The sequence below is a fragment of the Lactuca saligna genome, chromosome 5 (assembly GCF_052625555.1).
Source record: "Lactuca saligna cultivar CGN05327 chromosome 5, ASM5262555v1, whole genome shotgun sequence".
In the NCBI taxonomy this organism is placed as follows: domain Eukaryota; kingdom Viridiplantae; phylum Streptophyta; class Magnoliopsida; order Asterales; family Asteraceae; genus Lactuca; species Lactuca saligna.
Genome location: NC_136421.1, coordinates 204,712,638 through 204,732,028, shown reverse-complemented (window position 1 = coordinate 204,732,028; position 19,391 = coordinate 204,712,638). Strand labels below are relative to the sequence as shown.

Below are 19,391 nucleotides of genomic sequence, written 5' to 3'. Positions count from 1 at the left end.
TTTTGTTTTTCTGCGGAATTTCTTTGTGATTAGAAGTCATCATAGGTGTGTTCTGAGGCTAAGATTGGTGATGATGATTTTTGGGGTATCATTGATGATTGTTCTACAGGTTGTGACTTCTGTTGAAAGGTGGTCTAGTGAGCCGTGGATTTTGTGAAAAGTGGGTGGGGGGAGTTGATTGAGCTGTTGACTGACAAGGACTAGGGCATTTTAGAAATCTTCCTCATCATCTAGTTCCATATCTGTATCATATGACTACACTGAATTGTCATATGGATGTTGATATGACGACTCTCCAGGATAGGGATACTACGGTGCTTTGATGGCTTACTGAGGAGCTTGAGCCATTAGAGCAAGTGATCCATCTATATCTTCACATTCTTTCAAGACTGTGGATTCTTGAGCCTGAAGTTCACCATAGAGTTTAAATAGAGAAAGAGTATGGATATTCCTATCTACTTGAACTATCATTTTTGTAGTCATCCAATGTCTTCCTAACCCATTGAGAAACTGTCGATAGGTTTCATGGTTGCTTATGACGGTACCAACATTTGAGAGTTTAGTGATTATGAGGTTAAATCTCTTAAAGGATTCATCAAGACTTTCACCAGGTAGTGCTTTGATGTTGGTGAACTCGTTGAGAACAATGGTGAGCTTCTTTTCTTGTGCTTGTTCAGAACCTTGGTAGAGATTTTTGAGTACCTCCCAAATTTCTTTGGCAGATGTACAATTGATGATGGTATTAAATTTTTCAAGAGGAACGACACATGAAATTTCATAGAAGGCAATTGCATCTTTCTCCATCTTATCGAGATCATCATTGCTAAGTTTGTTCATGGACGTCGGACCACCTCCGAGTCTTTCTTGAGCACCATCAACAACAATGGGAGTAAGAATGGGGACATGAGTTCCTTCCTCTATAGATCTCTAAACATTTCTTCTTAGTCTCTTTAAATATATTTCCATTCCTTGGGACCAATGATGATATTCACTTGAAACAAGTATTGGAGCTCTATTAGAACCTCCAACACTATTTGAAATGTTTAAAGAATAATATTGTGCCAATTTTCCTTGCTCAAGGTTGGTTGTGCATCGGCCCGACCATAAATAGCATAGGAACACGTTCCAGGTTTATTTATGGTATGGATTATGTACGACACTAACCTTAGTTGAAGTGTTTGACCTAAAGGGTTGAGTGGGTAGTTTTAGTTGACGTGATGCTTAAAATTTTATTAAGTGTTCGCATGGTTATAGTATATATATATATATATATATATATATATATATATAAAACTCTTATATATTAGTGTTGGTGAGGTTTGTAGTTTTATTAAATTTTATTTTGTACTCCAAGACTAATATGTACATATGATGGCTAGACAAGAAACACTAGAGGGCAGGATCATTTTAGCAATTAATCTGTTCTGAATCCAGCAACCCTATGAGGCCCTTCAAACCAGATTCCCCATACCATACGCAGCCAAAAAGTAGTGTAATTAATAATAATACTTTTATTAGGAGCTTCTTGCTATAGTTGTATTTCCTATTTCGAAGATACAAGTTCTCTATAATCAATTTAGCTCTGATACCAATCTGTCACACCCCCGACCGAGGCGGTGGAACATGTCGGACTGTACCACTATGTTCATGGATAATAGGTAAAAATAATATACAACACAAGTACAACAATAAACAAAACAACATTTGTATTCCATCTTGATGTTTGAATACATGGTTCTTAAAGATAATAGTATAATATATGAATTGCCTTAAACGGGTAGGCAGGCATAAAAAAAAGTAGTAAACTAGATTGCCTGAAATCCATGACTATCCATCATCTAAATTTGCTTGATTACTGATTTCCTGAGAATACATGTAGTTTTGAGGGTCAACGCAAGGTTGGTGAGAGTTACAGGTTTTCTGCTAGTAACAATAATGATGCTTTTAAAAGTGTTCAAATAGTATTTTCTTTATAAATAAACCATATTTAAATAAACTTTGAAAAACCAAAAGGTGTGTTGATATAAGTAAATCCATGCTTAAAACGTATTTGAGAGAATCAATTTTATGAATTGTAGTAAGAAAAAGAGATTCGAGTTAATGTTTATAGTGCGTTTTATAACCGAGCTATGTGACTGAATGTACCCTGCTACAACGCTTCATTGGATGTCATAGTAACGATATTAGAAACTTATCACCCACTTCAATTGGTCGGTTGAGGTTGTAGCTAACAACCAGAGGTGGCGATGTCAACCCCGTATAGATCTATACATATGTATCTCGCTCCGAAGATTAATGGTTATAGTAGTATGTGATGGGTTTTGAGCATTCGAACACTTCCTAAGTGTACATGCAACCCTAATAACCTTGGATCTATGTTTGTCTAATTATCATGCAAAGTTGAATTCCAAGGCTATATTCCTATCTAGCATACATGGGGAACAATTTTAACTTGAATGAAGGATAGAATAACTTACCTTGTTGTTGCTTGTGTTCCTTGAAACCTTGTGAGCCTAGCACCCCAAGTGTGATGCCTCAAATGCTTCACACAACACCAAATGCTCTTGGGAAAACTTATGAGAGAACACACACTTCTTGAAATCAGCCAAGCCCTCTTGTTTCCTTAGTGTAGCCGATTTTGTGGAGAATGAGATCCTTATATAGTGTTGACACATCTAGGGTTACACCATGTAAACCCTAATGTGTCATGACTCTTCATTTCCATGACCCATGGGTTTGTAACTCCCATGGAGCATCCATGGAGCATCCTATGGGTAGAACCCAACTTGATAATCCATGGAGCCTCTTAGCCCACTACACAAGATATGGATGATTTACATAATCAACCCATATATTTAATTAGTTCTCTTTTGACCACTTAATTAATTCTAAATTAATTATTGATCAAACTAATCAAATAATATTATTAATATATTAGAACTTATAATATATTAATAATCTCCAAGTGTTATTTCTCTCATTTAGTCTATCCAATTGCATGGTGCCATGCAACCCAAATGGATCATGCCGGGTCGGGTCAAGTACATACCAGAAATAGTTATGGACTTAGACACCTTATCCAACAGTCTCCCACTTGGATAAGTCTAATAACTATTACTGCAAGTATGACTTCAGGAACCGATCGACAATCGTAGCTCTTTTCAAGGTTTCTCGGAATTGAGAAGATGATGGTACGCCATTTAAGATAAGTGATCATATAATCCTCTGTTCTAGATATCAGTCGGACAAATACATGGAACAATGTCTTACTTATTGTCCAACAGTTTGTTTCCCGATTTCCGATTTGTTTGACAAAGAACTTAATTGAACACATCAACTTAGTTCTGACCGGGCCCGGTACATGGGTCAAAACAAAATCAATGAGGGGCCCAGATATCAGCTTCTAATCCAAGAAGGAACAGATAAACTTCGACTCATATGTTTGTTCTACCACTCATTGAATTACACACAAGAGCACGATTTATAACATCGAGTTACCAATGCGTTTTCGTACAATCAATGCATAACCAACTTGTAAGTAACAAATCATATCTCTAGGTTTGAAGACTTATACGATATTACCGTCTCACGATCACTCGAGATAGAATTCCATGAAGTGATTCCAGTGAGCGTGGGTTGAGTCGAATGCTCAGAACTTATGAGCACTCATGATTGTTGTAGCCTTGTCCAAGACCTCTACAACCAAACATGACAATCTTGATTCATATCTACTTCCGACATATGACCGACTGTGGAGGTTTGAATAATATGTTATACCAAACAAAAATTATTCTGGAAGTCAAAACATGCAAAAGAAATGTAGTAAACGATCGACAAGAGATAGTAACACTTTACTCATAAATAAAACATTTTTTATTCATCATCAAATGTCAATTACACTTTACAAATTTCGAGGTTATCTAACTACTAAAGCTAATATCATCCTTCAGCCCTATGCTCCGAGCATGCTGAAGATGCTTAACCCGAGTCAGTCCCTTTGTGAGGGGATCTGCCGGATTCTCATCGGATGATACCCTCTTTGCCACGTGGAGTCCTTCTTCGATCCGATGTCTGATGAAATGGTATTTTCTGTCGATGTGTCTGGATCTCCCGTGATCCCTTGGTTCCTTGGCTAAGGCAACAACACTTTCACTATCACAGAAAATTTCCATTGGCTCTTTAATAGCTGGTACAACTCCAAGGTCTCCAATGAAGTTCTTCAGCCATATCGCCTCCTTTGCCACCTCGCTAGCTGCAATATACTCTGATTCACAAGTAGAATCTGCCACTGTCTCTTGCTTGGAACTCTTCCAAGAAATTGCTCCTCCATTTAGGGTAAAGACCCAGCCCGACTGAGAGCGGAAATTATCCCTATCAGTCTGGAAGCTAGCATCACTATACCCTACTACTCTCAAGTCATCACTCCCACCGAGGGTAAGGACCCAGTCCTTAGTCCTTCGTAGGTACTTGAGAATATTCTTTACCGCAGTCCAGTGTGCCTTGCCAGGGTTCCCCTAAAACCTGCTAACCATGCTCAAGGAAAAGGCTACATCAGGTCAAGTACACGTCATAGCATACATGATCGAACCTACAGCCGAAGCATAAGGTACTAGACTCATTTCTGCTATCTCAACCTCAGTGCTAGGGCTTTGTGTCTTACTCAATTTGGCGTTACTCTGGATGGGCAACTCTCCTTTCTTGGAGTCCTGCATGCTGAATCTCTTCAGCACCTTATCCAAGTAGGTACTCTGACTAAGTCCAATTAGTCTTTTACTCCGATCTCTCAAGATCCTTATCCCTAAAATATAGGCAGCTTCACCGAGGTCCTTCATAGCGAAACACTTCCCAAGCCAGGACTTTACTTCCTGCAGGGTTGGAATGTCGTTTCCTATGAGTAGTATGTCATCCATATACAATACCAAAAAGCTAACTATACTCCCACTAGCCTTGACATACACACAAGATTCATCTTCACTCCTAGAAAAGCCAAATTCCTTGACCTTTTCATCAAAGCAAAGATTCCATCTGCGAGGTGCTTGCTTTAATCCATAGATGGATTTCTCAAGCTTACACACTCTATTAGGGTACTTGCTGCTGACAAAACCTTCTGGCTGACTCATGTAAACATCTTCAACCAATTTTCCATTAAGGAAAGCAGTTTTGACATCCATCTGCCATATTTCATAGTCATGAAATGCAGCTATGGCTAATAGAAACCGAATAGACTTAATCTTGGCTACCGGAGAAAAGGTCTCATCATAATCCACTCCAGGAATTTGAGAGAAGCCCTTTGCAACCAGTCTAGCCTTATAAGTGTGTACTTTACCATCCATGTTGGTCTTCTTCTTGAAGACCCATTTGCACCCCACTGTCTTACGACCTGGTACATTTTCAACCAAGTTCCAAACTTGATTGTCATACATGGATTGTATCTCGCTATCCATAGCCTCTTTCCATTTAGCAGACTCAGGTCTGCCATGGCTTCCTCGTAGCTGTTAGGGTCATCTTGACTTACTAGTGTCCCATCACTAATAAGTGTCTCACCTTCCGCAGAAATATGGAATCCATAGTAATGCTCAGGTGCACTCCTAACTCTCATGGAACGCCTCAGAGGTACAGATTCGTCAATTGGCTCAACAGGAGTTTCCTCCTCAAGTTGAGGGCTAGAGTTTGAAGTTCCTTCACCACTTGACTCTTGAATTTCTTCAAGATCAATTTGCCTCCCACTGTCTCCTTGGCTTATAAACTCTCTTTCTCGAAAGACTCCTCTTCTTGCTACAAAGACCACATTGTCACTAGGTCTGTAGAAGAGGTAACCAAAGGTTGTTGTGGGTAGCCGATGAAAATACACCTCTCGCTTCGAGGTTCGAGCTTATCATGAGTCTCGCGTCTCACGAAAGCCTCGCAACCCCAAATCTTGATGTGGTCTAGTTTAGATACTTTACCAGTCCACATCTCGTGAGGAGTTTTGGCAACTTTCTTTGTAGGGACTAGATTAAGAATATGGGCGGCAGTCTCTAAGGCATACCCCTAGAATGAGATTGGTAGCGAAGATCAACTCATCATGGAACGAACCATGTCTAACAAGGTTCGATTACGCCTCTCAGCCACACCATTCAACTACGGTGTCCTGGGAGGTGTCAATTGTGAGACAATCCCACATTCCCTTAGATAGTCGAGGAACTCTGAACTAAGATACTCACCGCCTCGATCGGATCGAAGCATCTTAATGTTCCTGCCCAATTGATTCTCGACTTCCTGTTTAAATTCCTTAAACTTCTCGAAAGTCTCTAACTTATGCTTGATTAAGTAGACATATCCATATCTACTGTAATCATCAGTAAAAGTCAAATAATAACGATTAGCATCCCTTGTGGCATGTTTGAATGGCCCACACACATCCGTGTGTATAAGGTCCAACAAACCTTCACCCCTTTCACACGAGCCTGTGAAGGGTGACTTTGTCATTTTTCCAAGTAAGCATGATTCGCAACTATCATCTGACTTTAGGTAAAATGACTCCAAGACTCCATCCTTTTGGAGTTGGCCTATGCGTTTCTTACTTATATGTCCAAGACGACAATGCCATAATGATGCTTTATCCAAGTTATTATTAGTAGCAGAATCAATACACAAAACATTATTTCCTAAGTTATCTACAACAGACACAGCTTCATACACACCATCACAAGGTAATGCTTTAAAATAAAGAACATTATTAAAGAAAGCATCAATAGAATCAACTTCATTATTAAACGAAAAGGTAAACCCTTGTTTGTACAAAGCATTAAAGGAAATAATATTTCTTGCCATTCCTGGCGAGTAACAACATTTATTCAAATCTAAACTAAACCCACTACTTAGCGATCAAGTATAAACTCCAATCTTGGTGACAGGTGAAGCTTTCCTATTCCCCATGATCAAGTTTATTCTTCCTTGCTCCACATCCTCACTTCTTCTTAGTCCCTGCAAGTCACAACAAATATGAATACCACAACCGGTATCAAGGACCCAAGATTTAGAATGGGGTGAGTTATTAGAAATGATAGTGTAAATACCTGCATGGTTGGGTTTGACATTCCCATCCTTCACATCCTGCTGGTATTTTGGGCAGTTCCGCTTCCAATGAGCCTTTTCATGGCAATAGAAGCATTCAGCCTCTTTTGGGTCAGAAGAAGGAGTAATGAAACCTTTCTTGGTTCCACTTGAAGAAGATCCATCAAGGGTCCGAGCCTTGGTACCCTTCGAAGATCTCTTTCTCTTCCTCCCTCGACTTTTCCCGATTGCCAAAACCGGAGTTGAGTTTGGAGTAGGAGTGATAGCAACCGACTTCTTAAGACCTGTCTCTGCGGTCTTGAGAAGTCCCTGAAGTTTGCTGAGGGTGACCTCTTCCTTGTTCATGTGATATGTCATGCGGAATTGATCATAGCACGATGGTAAGGAGCGCAAAATTATATCTATTGCAAGCTCCTCAGGGAAGTTCACATTAAGCTTCAGCAAACGATCCACATACCTTTGCATTTTCTGCATGTGGCTCGTGATGGAATCTCCGTCCTTCATCATGGTTGTTATCATGGAGCAGATGATTTCGTACGTCTCTTGTCGTGCACTTTCATGGTATCTTTCCATCAAATCTTGGTGCATTTCATAAGGGTAGAAATCTTCATAAGACTTTTGGAGTTCAGCTGTCATTGTGGCCAACATGATGCAAGCCACCTTGGTCGCATCTCTTTCATGAGTATGAAAGTCAGTGATCTCCTGGGGAGTTGCAGTGGACTCATCAATTTCCTTAAGCTCCTTGTCAAGGACATATTCTTTGTCCTTGTAGCGGGTTATCATCCTGATGTTTCTGATCCACTCATTGAAGTTGGATCCATCAAAGGTAACTTTCCCACACAAACTCATAAGAGTAAAGGAGCCATTAGGATTCGAGCCAGAAGCAGCATTGTTTGAAGACATATATATATATATATATATATATATATATATATATATATATAATTATTAAATCATCATAATATAAGTATAAGGGTTGAATTTTAACTTTTAAAATTCTAGGGGTTGGAACTAAAGTTTTAACTTAACTTTACTTGTTCCAAAACTTGAGGGTAAGTTTTGTAACTTTCAAAACTTTTCATTTCTTGTAACTTATGAGCTTAATAGAGTAATAAAATGAAGATTCTTCATTTTTCTAACTCTTGTGTTTGTTTTTAATGGTTTTAATTCAAGTGTGACTCTTGGTTTTCCATAACTTGAAGACAAGTTATGGACTCCATTAAAACACATTATGATCAAGAATTAATCTACCACATAGGTTACAAATAATTCCTATGATCATCTAAAACATCATAAGAACAAGAACATGAATATGAACTTATTCATAAATAAAAAATTACACTTAAAACTTTGTAATTTTGATAACTAGTTGTTGTAAATGAATTATCAAGGACATTACACCATCTAAAACAAGTTTTCCAAGTACCAAAAAGTTTAGGGTAATGTTTCTAATTCATTTCCAGCAACTAAAGTCGAAATTCTGCAACCAGTCGACCCTACTCGTCGAGTGCATGAACTTACTCGCCGAGTTGGTTGAAGATACACGTGAACTCGACGAGTCCCTCTTATGGACTCGATGAGTCCATTCGTAGACAGCAAGATTTTCGACTTTTTTCAACTTTTAAGCACAAATAAAAAGCAAACAAGCCTAGGCTCTGATACCATTGATGGGTTTTGAGCATTCGAACACTTCCTAAGTGTACATGCAACCCTAATAACCTTGGATCTATGTTTGTCTAATTATCATGCAAAGTTGAATTCCAAGGCTATATTCCTATCTAGCATACATGGGGAACAATTTTAACTTGAATGAAGGATAGAATAACTTACCTTGTTGTTGCTTGTGTTCCTTGAAACCTTGTGAGCCTAGCACCCCAAGTGTGATGCCTCAAATGCTTCACACAACACCAAATGCTCTTGGAAAAACTTATGAGAGAACACACACTTCTTGAAATCGGCTAAGCCCTCTTGTTTCCTTAGTGTAGCCGATTTTGGTGGAGAATGAGATCCTTATATAGTGTTGACACATCTAGGGTTACACCATGTAAACCCTAATGTGTCATGACTCTTCATTTCCATGACCCATGGGTTTGTAACTCCCATGGAGCATCCTATGGGTAGAACCCAACTTGATAATCCATGGAGCCTCTTAGCCCACTATACAAGATATGGATGATTTACATAATTAACCCATATATTTAATTAGTTCTCTTTTGACCACTTAATTAATTCTAAATTAGTTATTGATCAAACTAATCAAATAATATTATTAATATATTAGAAATTATAATATATTAATAATCTCCAAGTGTTATTTCTCTCATTTAGTCTATCCAATTGCATGGTGCCATGCAACCCAAATGGACCATGCCGGGTCGGGTCAAGTACATACCAGAAATAGTTATGGACTTAGACACCTTATCCAACAGTATGTGTATGCTAAGTGTTTAGACTTTAGCTAATGAATAGTGCCTCAGTATAAATCCCTTAACTAAAGTATGAATAGCTCTAAGCCCTAACTTAAAAGTGGATAAGTTCTACACATAATGAATCGTATAGAGTTTATAAAAGCCGAGCAAAATTGGAATACGTGTATAGTATAAGACACTACCATTTATAAATTAAGCATGTTTCTTTTGTAAGATTTGTAGTAACAAGGCATATGTTATTATTATAACAATATAACACATGGAGATATTAATGTTGCAATAGAGAGAGTATGGGTGAGAGGTGGGACATGATTGCAGAAGGTGGCGGTGGGGTGAAAAGGGGATTTCGACACACTCTTGTTGCCTCTGAATCCTTCTTCTATGTTAGTCACTGATCGGGGAAGGGAGGAGATGGCGAGGCTGGTCTTCCAAGGCAGGGAAATAGCTATAGCTTTGCCGGAGATGGCTTGGACGATGGTGGTAGCAACTGCAATTCGTGCTGGCAGGAGGGACTCCGGTGGCTGATGCCATCGGTTTCCTCTTCTATTTTGGGTAGAATTCAAAGATAGGGTGGGAGGGAAGAGGTGAAGGAGGGCTGAGGTGGTGCTTGAGTGGTGGTTTAGATTAATAGAGGGTGGTACAAGGTGGGTTTTGGTGGTGGAACAAGGTGATCATGTAGGTGGTGGTTTCAACCAAGAAAAGAATAAGTGGAAAGGGAGGGTTTGAGAGAGAAGAAATGAGTTTTTGTGTGTGATTGAGGGTCTCCAAGACACTCTATTTATACTAGAAGGAGTCTCGCACAACCATGCAAGGCCATGCCTTTAAGGAATGTCAAACACTCCACTGTTGCCCATTCTTAGTCCTTTGGAGGTTATTTGCAAGCAAGGACGTATGGGATGGAAGATGGAAGGGTTGGACAGTAGGGAGGGGTCCTAGAGGCAATCTCTTGGCTGATCAACTAAGTTAGGGCCCACCAAAGTTACCAATCTAGCATTAAATGCCCTAAATGTTCCTCAATTTGTGTAACGGTTTCGGGACATCTTATATTTTTTTCGAAAGTGTCGTTAGATAAAGTTAATTTCAAGGATTCCAAAAGCCCAAATGGATTAATTTTTCAAGTTACGGAACTCCGGGAAATCTTGTTTAAAGTTTCGCGTGTAAATGGCCTGTAACGTTCGATTTTTCGACTTTTGCAAATATTTTCGCTAAAAATATTTTGAGTATGAAATTAAATATTAGACCATATCCTGAGTCCAAAAGTTATGTTGTAATTTCCATCGGAGATGTGCAAGTGACTCAATGGATCGATTCGGTTTTACGCGATTAAAGAAAGTTAGTGTTTTACTGTTTGTTTTCTTAAAACTGTTGAATCTTTTGCATACGAACTCTGTTTTGGACGTTCTTTATATTTTTGGAAATAAGGTAACATGTACCATAAGGTTTTAATGTTATCTTCACTCATAACTGTAACAGTCCGAAATTCAGGTTCAACCATTTAGCCCTTCATCTTTTAATAATTGTCATTTTGGCCTTTGTATTGGGCAAGTACGCTGGGCGTACAAAGAGTACGTTGCGCATACTCACGCGCCTAATTGTACTCGTTGTCACCCGAGTACGCTGGGCTTACCTAAAGTTACGAAGGGCGTAACCGGTCCAGGCCCAAAACCCTAATATGGCTTGGTGGCTATAAAAGGAATGAGATGGCCTTGTCCATCAGCCACCATCCTTCCAAAAGAAACCCTAAGAGAGTTTTTCCTTCATTTATAGCTTGGGTGTGAGTGTTCTAAGCTTCAAGGTGTTATTTCAAGGTACCAAAAGGGAAGAGGAGTCCATTGTGGAGGCTAGAAGTTGGTGGATAAGTGTAGATCTGTGGATAACAAAGGTTGGAGCTTCTTCCTGAGGTAAAAAGTTCAGATCTTGCCTTGTAGTTCTCTTGGTATGCTTCTTGGACCAATTTCTAGGGTTTTTGGTCCCAAAGATGGAGAATTTATGAGCAAGTAGTCTCTATTGGCCTAGATCTATCATATTCCAGGTCTAGTTGAGATGTATGTTCATAAAAATGTAATCTTGGATGTAAATATTTAGCCATGCATGAGATCTAGATCTTTGGAGGAGAAAAGAAAGGTATTAGAGGGTGTAGGAACCTTTACAGCCATGCCAAGGCTTAAAGGTTCTGACTTTATGGGATAGGAGACTTAAAGAGAGCCAGATCTGGAAGTTGAAGGAGTATCTTAACCGTTTAAGACCAGAATTTATGGTATGGATGGAACTGGGACTTACGTTGGGCGTAACTCTCAGTACGCGCAGCGTAAGGGGTTGAGACCCCCGATTGTGGTTCATCGATGTATGCCTCGCGTACAGAAGCTGGTACGCCCCGCGTACTGTTGCCTGTTGACTTTTGTTGACTTTTAGGGTTTTGGTCAACATGTGGACTTTGAGTCAAGGAGGGGTGAAATGGTCTTTTACCCCTCTGTAGGATAATGAAAAGGGGTATAGCCTAGTCTTGGAAGCCTGTATTAATTAGAATGATATTTCATTGTGATTAGGCGGGGTGGGTCTTCGTTTCGAGATTTAGAGATAGCGAGCACGTGAGATTCTAGACTTCCTACGAGGTGAGTCTTCTCACAATACCGTACCTGGAAGGGTATCTATGTGTGACCGGAAGGTCGGATATGTTATGAGCTGTATGCATTATATATAATTACGTTAATCGTTTGTATGTGCTATGTATGCTATGCTTGATATGGGCCGGAAGGCATTTATGTTATGGGCCGGAAGGCATTGTGATGTGGACCGGAAGGTCGACACGGGTAGGACCGGAAGGTTTACCGGGTCGGGACGGAAGTCCCCTAAGACACATGGACCTGAAGGTCATCTCATGGAAAGGCGTATGTGCGTAAGTAGTATTTTGGGGAACTAACTAAGCATTTATGCTTACAGTTGTTGTGTTATGTGTTTTAGGTACTAACGAGGACCGTGGGAAGGCGCCCGCGTGAACTGTATACACTGACGGAAGATTTGTTTTATGATCTTGGGATTTGACATGTTTTGTATTATGCTTATGATACATTGGATTTTATGGCTTGTTTTGGTTTGAAACATGTTTTAAGAATTGAAAAAAATTGTTTTGAAAATCCACGTTGTTACAAGTTGGTATCAGAGCCTTGGTTTGACGGATTCGGGTGCACCTTCGGGCGTAACTGAACTCAAACCGAGAATTTGAGAAAAAAAAATTCAATACTAAAAGCATAAAATTTTATAAGAGATTTTGTGATAACCAAAGAAGAAGCAATGTGTACGGTCAGCCAGTGCCCGAACGGTAAAATCCCCAAAATACCCTTACAATATGTGTTATGAGATATGCTATGATATGTTATGCATGCTAGAGTAGACTAGGTATTCATATTAGGACTAGAGTGGCCTGATTTGTGATGCCTTAGTCTAGGGGAATCCTGCTGGTATGAGATGCCTTGAGAGCGAGTAGGTGGCCTATGCATAGCAAGAATAGAGTACTCACGTTCCGAGGTCCAAGGAGGAGACTTGGGGTGAATCCTGATGCGGTGTAATCAGTAGTATATGGCCCGTACTACTAAAGACACCAGATCAGTGGGCAACCCAAGTAAGAATCCTTTGGGTATCGGAGGCCGAGTAGGGTTGTGTTATCGAGTGCGAGTATGCTCGATTGAGTCTCTGATATTTTTATATTATATTTCAGAGGAATTATGGTTGGGACACGCCACAGACTTGGGACGAGCAGTGTGAGTGATGAGGAGCTTCGTCAGATGATCCATGATGAGGTGGCTGCGGCAATCCGGGCCAAGATTTCGGAGATGTTTAGGTCTATCAAGACCGCGCTGTTGGAGACTTTTAATGAGCAGTACGCCGCGGTGACTGAGGCCGCAGCCGCTGCAGCTACAGCAGCTGTGGCTGCTGCCAGACATCAGGGAGGTGACTCGTTATTGTTTTGGGAGTTCAGCAACACGAAGCCACCCGAGTTTGGTGGGACGCAGGATCCGATCGTTGCGATGAGATGGATTGCTGACATTGAGGGATGCTTCTATACATGTTCATGTCCGGAGCATCTGAGGGTACGGTTCGCTTTGAACCAGCTCCGCCTAGGAGCGAAGGATTGGTAGAAGTTCGTGACGGCGAACTTCACTCTTGCAGAGATTTCAGCAGTGACTTAGGAGAGATTCACCACCATGTTCAGAAACGAGTATGTTCCCCCGGTGGAGAGGGAACGGTTGATTCAGAAGTTCTTGACCCTCAAGCAGGGTAGTGATTCAGTTGTTGTGGTCACCCGGAAGTTTCACGAGAGGGCGATGTTCTGCCCTGAGTAGGTGTCTACTGAGCAAGCACGGATGAGCTGATATTTGGGTATTCTGAGGAGGGGCATTAGGGAGTTTGTATCGAAATCGATGTACCAGACATTTGCTGAGCTCTAGGAAAATGCGCGGAAGAGGGAGATTGAGTTGGAGACTCAGGGCAGGGAGGAGGCCGAGTCTCAGAGGATGGATCGGCGGCCGGCTCAATCTCAGCCGGCAACCAAGCGTACCAAGTCCGCCGATTCGAGGATGGGAGGCCAGAAGGGTCGCACTTGCGGAAAGTGCGGCAAGGGTCATGAGGGGGCCTGTCAATCAGGTGCTTGCTACAAATGTGGCAAGGAGGGGCACATCGCCAGGAATTGCCCCAAGGGTTTATAGTTTGCTTCCATTGCAACCAGACCGGCCATCGGAAGGCCGAGTGTCCTCAGCTTCACCAGGGATCAGCACAGGGATATGCGCCTGCTGCTAGGGTTACCGAGACTCGACCGGTGAAGGCCGAGGCTCCGAAGGCTCGTGGGAGAGCTTTTCAGTTGACTACGGAGGAGGTCCGCGCGGCGCCCGATGTCGTGGCTGGTACTTTTCTTGTGAATTTTGTACCTACCTTGGTATTATTTGACTCGGGTGCGAGTCGGTCTTTTGTATCTTTGGCTTTTAGTCAGCACATCGGTATTGATCGGGAGGTGATGAGTCGACCCCTGAGGGTTTCCATAGCTGATGAGAAAGCGATATATGCCACCGACGTGATTCGAGGATGTGTGCTCGAGATTTTTGGTGTCAAGTTCCCTATAGATCTAGTTCCTATCGCGATGGGAGATGTCTATGTCATCGTGGGCATGGACTGGTTGAGTAAGTTTGGAGCGGTCATTGACTGCGAGAGATAGTTGGTGACCATACGAGACCCTAGTGGGGGAGTGCTTACTGTGTATGACGAGGGGACCCGGTGTGGGTCAGCATTTTGTTCGGCTGCTAGGGCGAGACAGATTTTGCAGCAGGGCTGCAGTGGATTCATAGCCTATGTGATGGACACACGTGTGGCCGCGAGGAGGCCAAGTTCGGTTAACGAGGTTCCGGTAGTGTGCGAGTTTCCGGATGTTTTTCCTGAGGAACTGTCGGGCGTGCCTCCGGAAAGACAAGTGGAGTTTCATATTGATTTGATTCTGAGAACAGCACCTATCGCCAAGGCGCCTTATCGCCTCCCGCTGCTAGAGATGCAGGAGTTATCCTCGCAGCTTCAGGAGCTGTTGGGGAAGGGGTTTATTCGACCGAGTAGCTCACCTTGGGAGCGCCGATCCTTTTTGTCAAGAAGACGGATGGTTCACACCGGATGTGTATTGATTACCGGGAGTTGAACAAGTTGAAGGTCAAGAACCGGTATCCATTACCTAGGATCGATGATCTGTTCGATCAGTTGCAGCGGGCATCTTGGTTCTCCAAAATAGACTTGAGGTCAGGTTATCATCAGATGAGGGTCCGGGATGAAGATATCCAGAAGACTGCATTCAGAACTCGTTATGGAAATTACGAGTTTGTGGTGATGCCTTTTGGGCTCACCAATGCCCCATCCGCGTTCATGGATCTCATGAACATGGTGTGCAGGCCGATGTTGGATTGGTCATTGATCGTATTCATTGATGATATTTTGGTATATTAGAGGTCTAGAGAGCAGCGTGAGGAATATTTGAGGGAGATCCTTGGAGTTCTGAGATCGGAGAGGCTGTATGCCAAATTCTCCAAGTGTGATTTCTGGTTATGAGAGGTCCAATTCCTAGGGCATCTTGGTAACCAGAAAGGGATATTGGTCGATCCGGCCAAGATTGAGGCGGTGATGAGATGGGAGGTGTCGAGATCACTCACTGATATCAGGAGCTTTATGGGATTGGCCAACTATTATCGGAGGTTTATTAGGGATTTCTCCAAGATCGCCATGCCACTTACCAAGAAGACCTGGAAGGGTGTTGCATTTTCATGGGGTTCGGAGTAGCAGTCCTCATTTGAGACACTTCGCCAGAAGTTGTGCGAAGCCCCGGTGCTCGCACTCCCAGAAGGGATGGAGGATTTTGTGGTATATTGTGATGCATCAATATCTGGGTTAGGAGCAGTGCTTATGCAGAGGGGGCACGTTATAGCGTATGCATCGAGGCAGCTGAAGCCTCATGAGTCGAGATATCCTACCCACGATCTGGAGTTGGGGGCCGTAGTGTTTGCCCTCAAGATCTAGAGCCACTATCTATATGGGGTTCGGTGTACCATATACACGGACCACAAGAGTCTGAAGTATTTGATGTATCAGCCAAACCTGAATATGCGCCAGAGGAGATGGTTGGATGTGGTGAAAGACTATGATTGTGAGATCCTGTACCACCCGGGCAAGGCTAATGTCATAGCTAATGCTTTGAGCTGTAGGACAGAGAGCGCCCCGATCCGAGATGTTTGTATGAGGTTGACGGTGATGACACTGGTATTGAACACCATCCGAGGGGCCCAGGCTGAGGCTGCGAGACCAGAAAACCAAAAGAGGGAGCGGGTTGTCGGGCAGGTATCGGAGTTCGTTACCGATAGTCGGGGACTTATGACATTTTAGGGTCGGATTTGGGTACCGTTTGTAGGCGGGACGCGTACCATTTTGATGGAAGAAGCACATCGATCGAAGTTCTCAATCCATCCCGGGGCCACTAAGATGTATTTTGACCTAAAGAAGGAGTATTGGTGGCCCTGTATGAAGAGGGATGTTGCGTGGTTCGTCGAGAGGTGCCTAACTTGTTGCCAGGTTAAGGTCGAGCACCAGCGTCTGCATGGTAAGCTGCAGCCGCTGGAGATTCCCGAGTGGAAGTGGGAACATATTACCATGGATTTTATCATCAAATTGCCAAGGACTGCGAAAGGAGTCGATACAATTTGGGTGATTGTGGATAGGTTGACGAAGAGAACTCATTTTCTTGCTATCAGTGAGAGCTCTTCTGCTGAGAGGTTAGCAGAGTTGTATGTGAGGGAGGTGGTATCGCGACATGGGGTTCCGATGTTGATTGTTTTAGATCGAGACGTATGATTTACTTCCAGATTTTAGAAGAAGTTTCACGAGGAGTTGGGTACGAGGTTGCATTTCAGTACCGTATACCACCCACAGACGGACGGGCAGAGTGAGCGGACGATTCAGACGCTCAAGGATATGCTCCAAGCGTGTGTTTTGGATTTTGGAGGGAGTTGGGACACCTATTTACCCTTGGCAGAGTTTTCGTACAACAACAACCATCATTCAAGCATTGGTAAGCCACCCTTTGAGCTGTTGTATGGGAGGAGGTGTCGGACCCCCATCTGCTGGGGAGAGGTGGGGCAATGGGTAATTGGTAGTACGGAGATTGTGCTTTAGACGACAGAGCATATACAGCAGGTCAGGCAGAGATTTTTGACCGCTCAGATTCGCCAGAAGAGTTTTGCGGACAGGCGTCGGTCCGAGCTCGAGTTTCAGGTTGGTGACCTTGTACTCTTAAAGCTCTCTCCTGGGAAATGAGTGATTCGATTCAGGAAGAAGGGAAAGTTGGGGCCTCGATATATTGGACCTTTCAGGGTAATTGCGAGGGTAGGAAGGGTAGCCTACCGTTTGGATCTACCTGCGAAGCTGGGTCAGATTCACGACACCTTTCATGTGTCGCAGTTGAGGAAGTGTATAGCCGACAAGTCGGCAATGGTATCATTAGAGGATATTCAGGTGGACGTGGGCCTGAACTATGTTGAGAGACCTGTGGAAATTAGAGATCAAAAGATTAAGGTTATGAGGAACAAGGACGTGCCCTTGGTGCAAGTGCAGTGGCAGCATCGGAAGGGGTCCGAGCTGACATGGGAGTCGGAGTCGGAGATGCGGGAACAACATCCGGAATTGTTTTCGGTATAAGACTTGGAAGGCGAAGTCTGGTTCAAGTGGGGGAGAATTGTAACAGCCCGAAATTCAGGTTCAACCATTTAGCCCTTCATCTTTTAATAATTGTCATTTTGGCCTTTGTATTGGGCGAGTACGCTGGGCGTACAAAGAGTACGTTGCGCGTACTCGCGTGCCTAATTGTACGCGTTGTCACCCAGGTACGCTGGGCGTACCTAAGGTTACGCCGGGCATAACCGGTCCAGACCCAAAACCCTAATATGGCTTGGTGGCTATAAAAGGAATGAGATGGCCTTTTCCCTCAGCCACCATCCTTCAGAAAGAAACCCTAAGAGAGTTTTTCCTTCATTTATAGCTTGGGTGTGAGTGTTCTAAGCTTCAAGGTACCAAAAGGGAAGAGGAGTCCATTGTGGAGGCTAGAAGTTGGTGGATAAGTGTAGATCTGTGGATAACAAAGGTTGGAGCTTCTTCCTGAGGTAAAAAGTTCAGATCTTGCCTTGTAGTTCTCTTGGTATGCTTCTTGGACCAATTTCTAGGGTTTTTGGTCCCAAAGATGGAGACTTTATGAGCAAGTAGTCTCCATTGGCCTAGATCTATCATATTCCAGGTCTAGTTGAGATGTATGTTCATAAAAATGTAATCTTGTATGTAAATATTTAGCCATGCATGAGATCTAGATCTTTGGAGGAGAAAAGAAAGGTATTAGAGGGTGTAGGAACCTTTACAGCCATGCCAAGGCTTAAAGGTTCCGACTTTATGGGATAGGAGACTTAAAGAGAGCCATATCTGGAAGTTGAAGGGGGTGTCTTAACCGTTTAAGACCAAAATTTATGGTATGGATGGAACTGGGACTTACGTTGGGCGTAACTCTCAGTACGCGCAGCGTAAGGGGTTGAGACCCCCGATTGTGGTTCATCGATGTATGCCTCGCGTACAGAAGCTGGTACGCCCCGCGTACTGTTGCCTGTTGACTTTTGTTGACTTTTAGGGTTTTGGTCAACATGTGGACTTTGAGTCAAGGAGGGGTGAAATGGTCTTTTACCCCTCTGTAGGATAATGAAAAGGGGTATAGCCTAGTCTTGGAAGCCTGTATTAATTAGAATGATATTTCGTTGTGATTAGGCGGGGTTGGGTCTTCGTTTCGAGATTTAGAGATAGCGAGCACCTGAGATTCTAGACTTCCTACGAGGTGAGTCTTCTCACAATATTGTACCTAGAAGGGTATCTATGTGTGAACGGAAGGTCGGATATGTTATGAGCTGTATGCATTATATATAATTAAGTTAACCGTTTGTATGTGCTATGTATACTATGCTTGATATGGGCCGGAAGGCATTATGTTATGGGTCGGAAGGCATTTATGTTATGGGCTGGAAGGCATTGTGATGTGGACCGGAAGGTCGATGTGGGTAGGAACGGAAGGTTTACCGGGTCGGGACGGAAGTCCCCTGAGACACATGGACCGGAAGGTCATGGCCTGGAAAGGCGTATGCGCGTATGTAGTATTTTGGGGAACTTACTAAGCATTTATGCTTACATTTGTTGTGTTATGTGTTTCAGGTACTAGCGAGGACCGTGGAAAGGCGCCTGCGTGATCTGTATACACTGACGGAAGATTTATTTTATGATCTTGGGATTTGACATGTTTTGTATTATGCTTATGATACATTGGATTTTATGGCTTGATTTGGTTGGAAACATTTTTTA

The 19,391-nt window shown here is 42.6% G+C and overlaps 1 protein-coding gene across 1 annotated transcript; it reads right to left on the bottom strand.

Moving 5' to 3' along the window:
• Positions 1–327: 327 nt before the first annotated feature.
• On the bottom strand, positions 328–837 carry LOC145046155 (uncharacterized). The gene has a single exon (XM_078994455.1). The coding sequence runs from the start codon at positions 835–837 to the stop codon at positions 328–330; it is 510 nt and encodes a 169-aa protein (XP_078850581.1).
• Positions 838–19,391: the final 18,554 nt, after the last annotated feature.